Here is a 13,693-nt window from a genome sequence, read left to right as displayed (position 1 = left end):
GATTGGTCTGAGGATTAAACCCTTTGAAAACCATTGTTCTTATTCTTTGTTCATGTGGCTCATTTTGTCTATTTAGAAAAGCAAAGCAAAGCAAATGCCTACCGCTCAAGTTTTATCATTCATAAATTACCATTCTTGCTACAGATGTTTTCTTTTTAAGAAATAAGAAATAAGGGGCGCCTGGGTGGCGCAGTCGGTTAAGCGTCCGACTTCAGCCAGGTCACGATCTCGCGGTCCGTGAGTTCGAGCCCCGCGTCGGGCTCTGGGCTGATGGCTCAGAGCCTGGAGCCTGTTTCCGATTCTGTGTCTCCCTCTCTCTCTGCCCCTCCCCCGTTCATGCTCTGTCTCTCTCTGTCCCAAAAATAAATAAACGTTGGAAAAAAAAAAATTAAAAAAAAAAAAAAAAAAAGAAATAACAAATAAAATATTCCTAACCAGTTGTGTTCCCATTTCTCCTGCCAGAGGGAACCTTTATTTTGAACTGTTTATTATTCCCACACATGTTCTTATACTTATATTTCCATAAAAATATACGGTATTAAAGTGAAGGAAACCACCAACAAAAGAAACAGCAACCTACTGTTGAAGATATTTGTAAATGATGTATCTGATGAGGGGTTAATATCCAAAAAATAAAGAACTTACACAATGCAACATAAGAAATGATCTGATTAAAAAAATGGGCAGAGAATCTAAATAGACATTTTTCCAAAGAAGACATACAGAAGGTCAACAGACACATGAAAAGATTTCAGGAGGGAAATGAAAATCAAAACCACAATGAATATCACCTCATATCTGTCAGAATGGCTAATATTAAAAAGGCAGGAAATAACAAGTGTTAGAGAGGATGTGGAAAAAAAGGAGGATGGTACACTGTTGGTAGGAATGTAAACTGGTACAGCCACTACGGAAAACAGTATGGAGTTTCCTCAAAAAAAAAAAAAAAAAATCAAAAACAGAAATACCAATGATCCAGTAATTTCACCACTGGGTATTTACCCAAAGAAAACAAAAACAGTAATTTGAAAAAAATATATGCACCCCTATAGTTATTGAAGCATTATTTACAATAGTCAAGATAGAGAAGCAACCCATGTGTTCATCAACAGATGAATGGATAAAGAAGACATGGTATACATGGACAATGGAGTATTATTCAGCCATAAAGAAGGATGAGATCTTGCCATTTACAACATGGAGAGACCAAAAGGATATAATGCTAAGTGAAATAAGTCAGAGAAAGACAAATACCATTTGATTTCACTTGTATAGGAGTCTACAAAACAAAACAAATGAATAAAAAAAACAGAAAAAGACTCATAAATACAGAGAACAAACTGGTGGTTGGCAGAAGAGAGGCGATTATTGGGGGGGATGGGCAAAATAGGTCAAGGGGATTAAGAGGTACAAACTTCCAGTTATAAAAGAAATAAACTGTAGGGATGAAAAGTACAGCATGGGGAATATAGTCAATAATATTACAGTAACATTGTATGGTGACAGATGGTGACTATACACAGTGGCGAGTATAGCTTAATGTATAAAATCACCGAATCACTACGTTGTATACCTGAAACTAGTATTATATTGCATGTCAACTATACTTCAATAAAAAATAAATCAAAAAATTTAAAAACATTGTTTTGTTTTTAAAACCAACAATGTATTGTTTTGCATGTACAGTGTGAATTATATATGACACCTTACTGTTAGTTAACACTGGGATTTTTTTTTTTTAATTTATGCCACTTCTGACAACAGAAAATACTTTTTCAACTTTTATTTATTTTTAAGTAGGCTCTGGCCCAATATGGGGCTTGAACTCACAATCCCAAGATCAAGAGTCGCTTCCTCTACTGATTGGGCCAGCCAGGTGCCTCTCAACACTAGGATTAAATTACACAGATACAAGTAGCTCTAATTCATTCATTTTTTCACTCTTTTACTCCAGTGTATTTAACCAGTGTGTGTGTGTGTGTGTGTGTGTGTCCGTACACACACACACTCATACTATACACATAGCTCTGCATTTTCCTCTTTAACAGTAATACATCTTGGAGATGTTATCCTGTATTAGTACATACCAAATCTTCTATATACACGTGTGTGTGTGTGTGTGTGTGTGTGTGTGTGTGTGTGTTTAGGTAGGCTATAATTTTTCACTATTAAACAATGCTGCCATGAATATTCCTATAGGTGTCTCCTTGTGTGCTTGCACAAGTAACCAATTATCTAGAGTAAGCAATAGCAGGCATTCTTGTCTTTTTGACTTTAACAGGAATATTTCCAAAGTTTCAACATTAAGTTTTATGTTTGCTATAAGTTAACTGATATCCTGTATCAAGTTAAGGAATTTTCCTTCTATTCCTAACTTCTATCATAAATGAATACTGAATTTTATGAAATGCTTTGTTATTTTAGTTTCTTTCTTTTTTTTTATTCTTCTCTACAATCTGCAAATGTTGCATGTTGTATGAGCTTCTCTTCTTCTGAAACATCCTTATACTCCTCAGAAAATACCTACTGCCCTTCATCTCACTGATTCACTTCCACTGAACTGGATATTTCTCAATCACTGCACATATCCTATGATCTTGTAATTATCTATTTTCCACATAAACTTACGCTGCCTTGAGGCTGTCCAGAGCCTCAACACATAAGACTTGGTGGTGACGGTCTCAGTAAATGTGTACTGAACAGGTGAATGATTCCTAGAAGCCCTCATGAGTTCCACTCTTACTTCTGGGAATGAAGGCCTGGAGTTCGCTGTGGAGGAGCTACCTGGGGGCAGCCTCTTCCACCTTTGCCTTCTCCTTCCCCAGTACACAACAAATGGGAGCCATTGTTATTATTGGTAACTGTAACTTTCAGCCCTGTTCCTCTAGCTCTGTGATGGGTCATAAACTAGGTCCTACCACCCTCCAAGCCCACTTCCTTGTGTTATATTTTAATTTTAAAATTTAATACATACAACATATGTTACGAAGCATAATCAAGTGAATAGCTGTGTGTGCCTTTCCTATCACATCTTCCTGCTTCTCTGCCAGAGGTAACCACAAACCTGAATTTTATTTTTGCTTTGCTGTTAAGATAAAAAAAGCTTTGTGTATGAGTTGAGTTTGCTTATTTCAGAGCTTTATAAAAATGATACACTACATACAGTCTTCTGTAACTGACTTCTATCAGTACTTTCTATGAGTTAGCTATGTTGTTGCCTATATCAACAATTTATTCACTTCCACTACTTTATAATATTCCATTGTGTGGATAGAGAAAATTTATCCATTCTACTGCTGATGGATCACAGACTTGGTTTCAGTTTTTTGACCCTGAAACAATGCTATAAACATTCTTATGTGTTTCTTGATGCACATGTACAGAAGTATTTCTGGCTTCCAAACCATTCTGATAATGTCCAAGAATAAGAAAAAGTTTCCATCACAACCCAATAAAACATACATAGGTGAATGTATAAATATGTGACAAAAACTTAAATAATAACCCTTACATGATACACTTTAATCTTTTCTATTTAGCTGACAGACCCAGTGGATTGATTTCACAATCTCTTGGCTTTGATGTAGTGTTTTCATTTCTAAGAATTACTGGTCTGTCTGGGATGGAGTTTATCCACAAGCATGCCTGGGAATAGGTTACAGGTGACCCAGGCACAAGAATGATGCCTCGGCCCTCAGGGTAGTGCTTCCCTAGGTGCTAGATCACGAGGTATGCACATGTTCAACTAGAAAAGAAGATAAATATATTCTGCAGGAACAAAAAGATATCAGCAGCATATAAGTATTTCAAATGATATACATTCTCACCAACATTTGTGCTCTCATGGTGGCCTTAATTTGCATTTCCCTCATTATTAATGAAGCATCTTCTTTTATTTATAGATTCTCTTCTGTGAAATGCTTGCTTACATCACTGCCTCCCCCGCCCCTTTTTTTAACTAGGTTGTCTTTTTCTTGCTGATTTGTAAGAATTCTTGATAAATTCTGAATACCAATTTGTTAGTTACATGGGTTACATATATCTTTTCCCAGTCTGTGGCTTGGGTTCCCACTTTCTTTACGGTGCCTATCCCCCTTTCAGACTGCACCAAGGTAACAATGTCTAGCAGAACTCATCACTATTTTTAGCAACACACAAAAATATGAGTGTGACAGGGCACGACAGGCAAGCAGGAAAAGTTATGAAGGAGCAATCCTAGACTCCCATGCTGAAACTGCGAAGGAGTCTAGTGTTTCCACCCTTGAAGCCCCCTTTCACACACTGGCTGGAGCATACAATTATTGGAAAAATGACAAAGACTTTTTATCAAAGAACACAAAGGGTCTGGGACCTGCACACATCTCCAGTGTGTTCCTACAGACAATGGGCCACTTGTGCATCTTCTGCCTGCACGATGACAAGCAAGGCCTGGGGAAAATGCAGCAGAAAGACAGAAACGAAAGCTAGGGTAACCGCAATGCACGCGGGTAGCCTTTTCTCTGCAAGAGCAACTCTAAGAGGCAATTCCTGCCTCCTCAGTAGTAAGAGGAAGAAATCTTCCCACTGCAACCAACATGGAGGCATGGAATAAGGACTAGGAAAGTAAGCTCCATGTCTTCACAAGCATTACACAAATATCTAATACACTATCTAACAGATATCTAACAGATGGTGTGTTTTTTGGGTTCTAAGTTTTTTATGATATTTTTTAATTTAGTGTTTCATTTTCATCACAGCTCCTCTTTTAAAAAAATTTTTTTAAGTAGGCTCTACATCCAACATGGGGCTTATACTCACGACCCAGAGATCAAGAGTTGTATGTTCCACCAACTGAGCCAGTCAGGTGCCCCTTTGTGTGTTTTTAAAAAAAAAAATTAAAAAAAAAATTTTAATGTTTATTTGAGAGACAGAGAGAGAGAATGAACATGAGTGGGGGAGGGGCAGAGAGCGAGAGAGACAGAATCTGAAGCAGGCTCTAGGCTCTGAGCTTGTCAGCACGACAGCTCACTAACTGTGAGATCATGACCTGAGCTGAATCAGACGCTTAACCAACCAACCCAGGCGCCCCTGTGTGTGGGATTTCTTTTTTTTTTTTTTTTTAAGTATATTCAGGATCTTTTGAATGTCCATCTTATGACCAAGTGGCAGGCTTTCAGTGCTCACATTTGTGTCTCCTATGTTGGTATCAAATTTTAACTGTTTAAGACTAATGAGATTAAACAGAAGTGAACTTAGTAAGTCTAAGCCAAACATCACCATCCAGGGAAACATACCCTGATGAATGAAGGTTTCACAGCATTCAAATATAGAAAAGTGGTAGGAAAATGGAGTTATCCCATAGCATACAGCAGTGTAAGTATGCCAAAAAGATCCTGCATCATAATAATTAGCAAAGGGCAATCTGATTTCAGCAAAGTAACATTAGCCATCACATTAAAGGCAATCTGAACTTTTGAGTTTTATCATTAGTTTGATTTCAATTTATATACTGACTTAGGTTTTACTGTCACTTAAAACCCATTAGAAGAAGAAATATAACCTACTTTTGTACCTAAATATATTTAAGTAAAAAAAAAAAAAAAAGTTAACACGAGGAATATGGATGAATTTTTCTTTTAAAAGAGCCCTGTACATCAGTCTTGAGAATCCAATTATCGAAGACACCCTACACCATCTGGTCATCCACCTGCTGGAGAACATAGCTCACCTTTTTAACACCCAAAATATCTTCAATGAGGGTTGCTGTTTGTAAGAATGTTTTCTTACTCGTCATCAACGTAAACAGGAAGATCACAAAGTCATTCTTTTCTGCCAAACGCTTTGTAACTCCTTCCGTCTATCACAAGGGAGAAGGAGAGAAAAGGCAGGATAGGTTATAATCTTAAAACCTGAAAAGCAAGGTACCCCCTTCTGGAAACTGGAAAAGCAACTTCAAGCTCCCTGAGGAATTCTTGGCAGAGGACTTAAATCCCTATAACCATATACAAAACGTGTGCAAATGCTTTTTGAGAGGATGGGTTTCTCCATGGTAGGTTCACCATATGTTCTGACCTAATACCTGCCTAGTAACTCAATGAGGAGCTACACACTAGCACCCAGTAGCCCAAGTTTTATTTGGCCAGTAGTACATTTTAAGGAGTGAATGTCAATGTCTTCAGGCATGATGTCCTTACTCCAGATTAGCCAAAATCTGCACCGTCCCCACCCCAAAACAGGCACCTCCAGACATTTCTTCATTTCTGCCTAATCCCTGGAATTAAGCCAGATCAGCAGAGTTGGACCATATCATACTATGTTCTTCACATTTTTGTTTCCTCCTTTTTTTTTTTTTTTTTTTTAACTGAACTGTGTTTTGCTGGAGTATCACTGATTAACATTAGGTGTCATTAACAAAAGCCTCATAAAACTAATGACCACATGGAAGTTGCCCAAGAGGGGGTCATCATACATACATCATCTTTTAAAATAAGGACAAGTTCTTACTGACCTCAGTTGCAAGAATAGTTGTATGTTAGCTGAACAATTAGTTTCCTTTTATCTTCTAGGTCTGTCTGTGCCTCTCTGTCCACTAGCTACATGTGGCTACTGAGCACTTGAAACATGGTGCTCCAAGTGTAAAACACACTGAGTTTTGAAAGCTTAGTACGAAAAAAGAAAGTAAATATCTTATTAATAATTACTTACAATTGTTTACATGTTGGAATAATCTTATTTTTTTTTTTTTATTTTTTTTTTTTTAGGGAGAGCACGCAAGCAGGGAAAAGGGGCAGAGGGAGATGGGAGGAGACAGGGAGAAAGAGGGGGGCAGAGAGAGAGAGAGAGAGAGAGGGAGCGAGGGAGGGAGGGGAGAGAGAGAGAGAGGGAGAGAGGGGGGGGAGAGAGAGAGAGAGAGAGAGAGAATATCTCAAACAACTCTACATTCATCATTGAGCCCGAAATGGGGCTCGATCCCTTGACCCCAGGATTATGACCTGAGCTGAAATCGAGAATCAGATGCTCAATTGACTGAGACACCCAGGCGCCCTGACATATTGATATAATCTTGATATACTATGCTAAATAAAATATATTATTAAAATTAACTTCACGATTTCTTCCTACTTCTTTTCTTACTTTCTAAAAAAAATGTGGCTATAAGGAAATTTAAAATAATCTAAGTGGTTCACGCTATATTTCTGTTGCATGGCACAGTTACAGATGCTGAACTGCATAAGTGTTGAAACTTATTTCTCTATTTGTGTTGGTTGATAAGAAGCTTAAACCCAAATTTATGTCCCATCCACAACACCACTGATTTTATAGTCAGCCCAATTCCTGGATACATGTTACACCCTCACCGTGTTCCACCCTTTTCCTTACCTACTTCTAAATTTATGATTTATGATCTTGGAAGATTTTATACAAGATGCCTGAAACCTCTTTTGGAATGAGGCAAGAAATGAAATGTAATTAAATGCTCTGCTGTATTTTCATAGCACACAGATTTCACTTCTACAGGGGCATTGGTTTCATTGCTGCCATGTATTATGCTGCTTACAGTTTACCACAGAAGTTCCTAAAAGATGGATACTGCGTTTTACAAAAACTACCACATGTATGTTACTTTACAAGGTGCTTTCACATCTATCATCCCACTTAGTCCTCATAACAAGACTACAATGTTGGTAAGATTACTGACTGCACTCTCCTGATAAGAAACTAAAAGCTCAGGGAGGTAAATTAATAAGCACTGAGCCATGAGCCAGAACTCCAAATCATGTTCTAGCACTAAGTGCTAGGCTTTTTCCTTTCTACCAAAATGCTTCTTTTATCCACCTTTCTTTCTTGCTCAGGGTCGACCAAACAGAGTGTCCTGCTCAATATATTGGTGAGGCTTCTGGTTCCTGTTTTGTTTTCTAACAAGGAAAATGAAGAAACAGAAATAAAGGGATTAAAAGGAATCTTAAAAGGAATACATTCTCCCAGTGCATGTATCCACTTGGTAAGTGATTGTTCAGTCTCTGCTTGGACAGAGTCTGTCTCTGGAGAGATTGTTTAGTCTCTCCAGGGCTAAAGGAGATCACCACCTGCTGCAGTAGCCCTGGCTCTTAACACTTTCTACGAAATTCTGCCTCCCCGTAATTCCCACCTGTTGGTCCTGGTTCTCAGGCCCATGTAAGTCAGTCCAATTGCCCCATGTCTGAGGATAGCTCTCATGTCCACCCCCCGCACTCGAACTTTCCTTTCTCAAGCACTGCAGATGTGGTGGGGAGATAAATGGGGCCCCAAGGGCAGGCATACTTACACAGACACAGGTATTATACAGGATGCTCAAACAGTCCTTGGACATTTCATCACTTACTGAAAGTGAAAGGGAAATAACTGGTTATTTTCCTCATTGAAAAGATATTGTAACAGAATTAAACTTTTTGAACACAAGAACTGGTCCTCACAATCTCCTCTAAGATGATTACTTTCCTTTTAGCACACCTCTTTCCGGTCCTTGCTTACCAAAGATTTTCATGATACTCATCAGAAACTACAAGCCAATTAGTATATGGATTTTTGGTTGATAGTAGCCCTTTTTTTCCTATGCTCCATAGCCTTCATGTTTTCAATCTACTGTGGTGTCATCACTTAATAGCTATGTTCTCTCTGTAGTTTGCTTAGAGTATATCCAGGGTTTTGGATGGGGGGGGGGGGATTTTTGTTATTTAAATAGACTAAAAATAAGCAATTTAATATATGTGTGTAACCTTTTTATGCTTGTGTTGCATTGGTTCCTCAAGATACATTTCCGAAAGCAGAACTGCCAGAATCCCAAGTATGAGCTTCCTGACTGAGCGTTACAAGTCTTCACTGAAAGTTCTACTAGCAGCAAACAAAGGTTATCATTTTGACTAAAGACTGTAAGTGTGTTTTTGTTTTTTTGTTATTTCTGTTGGGGAAATGGCTTTTATTGCCTGACCTACTAACTCCAACAAAGAACTAGCTACTTCTCTGTGAGTAGGAACAGGGGAATACCATAACAAGGAAACAATTGTCATGACCCCAAAGCCTGGAGAGAATAAAACTAAGTATGAACTATCAACGAAGTGTTTTCTTTGGCATTAAATTTTTTAAAACTGTTTCCATTCATTCCTATGCTGCCACAAACTCTAAAATGCTAGGTCTCCCTCTGAGATGTCAATGCGTGGCCCTGACAAGCTAGCTTGACCAGAAGAGTTATCTGATACAATCTTGAGAGAGTGCAGATGTCTCAATATACCTCATCACTACCTTTTAACCTGTTGGGGCTTTTTGGTTTATCTCATGACTTCAGAGCAGGTTGGAATACCAGATCAGTGTATCTCAATATTTCTAGACCTTTCATTTTCAAAAGGAACTGGAATTCACTCATTCATCAAATATTTATTCGGCACCTACTCTAGAGCAGATAAAGAATACACAGTGTTCAGTGGGGGAAAAAAAAATCCTAGCCCTAGTGGAACTTATAAATCTAGTACAAGAGAGAATGAGTACCCCAAAAAGTAATTACAAGATGCCACTTATTATCAGTGCATAGAGAACCCAAAGAGCCAATTTAGATAGAGTACAAAGCTGAGACATCAAAGATGAATATGAGTCTTCTTAACCACTGCTGCACGCACTAACAAGGCCTTATGTAGTTTGGTTTGTTCCAGTTAAGGAGGGAATTTTTTTTTTTTTTTTAATTAAAAAAAAGATACTTTTCCTTTCGCCTTGTCACATCAGAGAGAGCAAGATGGGTCAGCAGCAGCTCTACTGGAGCCATCTGAGGAAGTCTGAGCAGGGTTCCCGTTCTTGACGCATCTGCTCAAACCACCACGGTCTGATCAGGAAACACGGCCTCAGTATGTGCCACAGTGTTTCTGTCAGTAGGTGAAGGATATAGGGTTCATTAAGTTGGATTAAGTGAACTTCCTTGAGTGGGTCATCCAAGATACCTACCTTACCCACAGATATCTAGGATACCTACCTTAATGTTCATTGTACATAAAATAAAAGTAATTCAATTAAAAACATGTGTATATGAGGTTTGCAGAAAAGCATTCATCAAATGTTAAAAGTGATCTCTGGCACATATGTATGTATTTATTTTTGTGATTGTTGGCTTTTAATGCCAAAGAAAAGTGCTCTTACTTTTTTCTCCTTATTAAATACTGAATACCTAAAAATAATACTTGTAACATGCAGAAGTTATAAAAAGGAATAAAAGAATAATACCCATAAGACCCATCACCCAGCTTAAGAAATAAGCTACCAAAACCCTTTGACTTTTTAACCCTTACCATTTCTGGTAATGACTGAACTTTTTAGCAAGAGCACATATCACCTTTATAACAACAACAACAACAATATAAAACAAATGATCCTACCAGGTTATTCTTTATTCCCTCAATTAACTAGACAGGAGAAATAAGAGTTTTCAGAGAAAACCTAAAAGTTGGGCCTAGAGACTATCAGAATCTACTAAGATGCAATTCTTTTAGCCCAGTGGTTTTCACACTTTTTCGTTTAAAGCCCCAGATCTATATTTCTACTGAGTATAAAACTGATAAAGAGAGCTGCCTAGTTGGGGGAGGAGAGCACATGCTGCCACTGAATAATAGAAGGCAGACCCTCACTCTTGAGTTAGGAGGTGAAAGAAGAGAAGCCCCTGAAAACCACATCACATCAGCAGGCTGGGAAATGAGGGCCAATGGCTTGCAAGTATACTTACTTTTCAGTTTCTGTCCCCGGATAGAGATTGTAGGCCTCATAAGAATTTCTACAAGGAGCTATAGATAAAAATTTAAAGAGTTAAAAAAAAAAAAAAAAAAGAAAATTGGGTAAAATCTTCATAATTATTTCCAAGCATAACTTACAAAACAATCTTTGCCATGATAACTGATGGCCCAAACATCTGTTCCCAACACACCCAGAAAGCAGTGAGGCTCATAGGGATGAGCACTGTACCAAGAGTCAGGAAGCCTGGGTTCTAGTCACAGCTCAGCTCAGCCACCTAGTCCCCATGTCAACTTGGGCAAGTAATTCTCTCCATGGCCTCAGCTTTCTCATTTTATTTTTATTTTTAAATTATTTAACTATCTTATGTTTTTGAGAGATAGAGAGGCAGAGAGAGAGGGAGAGAGAGAATCCCAGGCAGGCTCTGCACCATCAGTGCCTAGCCCAGTGCAGGGCTCAAACTCACAGAACCACGAGATCATACCTGAGTCGAAACTAAGAGTTAGAGGCTAAACCAACTGGGCCACCCAGGCACCCCTGAAGACTTGAACATTATAAACCAACAAGCTCTAACAGGTATCTATAGAACATTCTGCCTATCAACAGAATACACATACATTCTACTCAAGCATATGTGGAATATTCTCCAGGATAAATCATATATTAGACCATAAAACAAGCCTCAATAAATTGAAAGGACTGAAATTACACAAAGCATATTATCTGATCACAACGAAATAAAATTTAAAATACCAGAAAGAAATTTGGGAAATTCACCAATGTGGAAAATTAAAAAACACATAAATGTGAGTCAAAAAAATTAGAAAATACTTTGAGATAAATGAATACAGTAAAACTTATGATATAGCTAAAGCTGTGTTTAGATGGAAATTTATAGTTGTAAATGCCTATATCTAAAAAAAAGAATTATCTCGGGGCGCCTGGGTGGCGCAGTCGGTCAAGCGTCCGACTTCAACCAGGTCACGATCTCACGGTCCGTGAGTTCGAGCCCCGCGTCGGGCTCTGGGCTGATGGCTCAGAGCCTGGAGCCTGTTTCCGATTCTGTGTCTCCCTCTCTCTCTGCCCCTCGCCCGTTCATGCTCTGTCTCTCTCTGTCCCAAAAATAAATAAACGTTGAAAAAAAAAAAAAGAATTATCTCAAACCAATAGCCTTATCTTTCAAATTAAGACACTGGAAAAAGAGGTACAAACCCAAAGTATGCAGAAGAAAGGAAATAATAAGAATTAGAGTAAAAATTAATTTAGTAGAGAAAAGAAAGTAACAGAGAAAATCAATAAAACACCACCAACCTTAGAGAAAACAAAAACTGCCCTCCTGCTGAGGGTACTTTTAACTATTATATGTGATACTACGCTAAGCATCTTTGTATACAAACTTTATTTCATTTTGACTTACATCTTTATGAGAAAGTTACAGAAAGAAATGTAAACAAGGCAAAATGATTAATGATCTTTAAGGTTTTAGGCATGCTCCACAACTGGTTTTCTAAAGAGATGCCCCACTTCTCAAAATCATCCGAAGTTATAAGATGCTCAAGTGGAAGATGGATTATGTCAATGAATAAATTAAAAGTCCTTTAATGCCAAGCTATGGATTATGGCCTATAGACATTTCATTTGGTCCACATCTACTGAAAAGCTGGGAGATTTTACATAAGAATCTAGATTTCCCACACACCCCCAGGGCAACAATAGTCAATGGGGGTGAAAGAGTCATTTCCCCATAAAATGGGCACACACTCTCCACTTCTCCACAGTCCCTGCAGGCATTTAATTTACACAGATCATGACTCGGGCTCCTTCAGTCCAGTAAGGTACCTACTTGACCCTGTAAGCATCTGACTTTACAAATTCTAGGATACACTTTTCACTGTCACGTCAGGGGTTGGGTCAAGTTGATAAAGGAGTGGTCTAACCACCAACGTGCCCAATTATTCCAATTCATACTGAAGAAAGGGTGACTTTGGGGCAGCTAGTGACTGGCAGAGGAAGAAATAAAGAGCTCTGTCTGAAACAGGAGCAAGATGACAAGGGAGTTCAACAAGAACAAATGCACCCAACTAAAGGTAAGTCGAGAGCAAAAGGACCAGAACAAAATCTCCTATTTATCAACAGACGAAATTCCTGGAGAAGCCAATCTTCCCCAAAGCAGACCAAAACCTCACAAAATCACAAAACTTTGATTCAAACAGACATCAGGCTAGAGACCCCAGAGACCCACATTATTTTTTTTTCCTTCCATAAATACAGTGGTTTTTTATTACAATACATTCCTTGATGAACAATTCAGAGGTAAAGGATCCCTCGAACTGGTCATTAAGTAACTGTTGCAGGACCCCTACAGCTGCTGAGGAGAGGCAATGTTGAGCAACACTTAGGGAATAAAGACTATGACTGATGCTATGGATGCAAATGTGTAACAATCTTTACTTTTGTGGAAAATGGCATCTTTAAGGAAACATTTTTTAAATTGCAGTGTAACAGGGACGCCTGGGTGGCTCAGTTGGTTGGGCGGCTGACTTCGGCTCAGGTCATGATCTTGTAGTCCGTGAGTTCAAGCCCTACATCAGGCTCTGTGGTGACAGCTCAGAGCCTAGAGCCTGCTTCGGATTCTGTGTCCCCCTCCTCTCTCTGCCCCTCCCCCACTCACGCTCTGTCTCGCTCTGTCTCTCAAAAATAAATGTTGAAAAAAAAATTTAAATTGCAGTATAACATGAGCCAGCAGAGTATACACCATAAATGTACAGCTCCCGTTTTTACAAGGTGAACATCCTTCCTGTATCTAAAAAGTAAACCCCTCTCCATTTAAAAGTACCATAAACAAAGTCAAAATTTAATTTTAAAACTTGGGAAAAAAACCCCAACACATATAACAAAGGACGCTTATTTTTTTTAACGTATTTATTTATTTATTTTTGAGAGAGAGAGAGAGAGAGAAAGAGAGAGA

The 13,693-nt window shown here is 38.4% G+C and overlaps 1 protein-coding gene and 1 pseudogene across 2 annotated transcripts in view; one reads left to right on the top strand and one right to left on the bottom strand.

Moving 5' to 3' along the window:
- The window catches only part of TRPC4AP (transient receptor potential cation channel subfamily C member 4 associated protein), a 69,932-nt gene that overhangs the window by 35,730 nt on the left and 20,509 nt on the right, over positions 1-13,693 (bottom strand). For both annotated transcript variants that reach the window (XM_040447251.1, XM_040447249.1), the window contains exons 4-6: positions 10,721-10,778; positions 8,285-8,340; positions 5,708-5,836 (exon numbers count right to left, since the gene is read on the bottom strand). In XM_040447251.1, coding sequence (XP_040303185.1) covers positions 5,708-5,836; positions 8,285-8,340; positions 10,721-10,778 — 243 coding nt within the window. The remainder of the gene's footprint in view (positions 1-5,707; positions 5,837-8,284; positions 8,341-10,720; positions 10,779-13,693) is intronic.
- On the top strand, positions 9,743-9,955 carry LOC121012279 (40S ribosomal protein S29-like; annotated as a pseudogene).

The sequence above is a fragment of the Herpailurus yagouaroundi genome, unplaced genomic scaffold, assembly GCF_014898765.1.
Source record: "Herpailurus yagouaroundi ecotype Mexico unplaced genomic scaffold, PumYag 196, whole genome shotgun sequence".
In the NCBI taxonomy this organism is placed as follows: Eukaryota; Metazoa; Chordata; class Mammalia; order Carnivora; family Felidae; genus Herpailurus; species Herpailurus yagouaroundi.
Note: the sequence above shows the minus strand (reverse complement) of the source record. Positions and strands in the feature narration are given on the sequence as shown.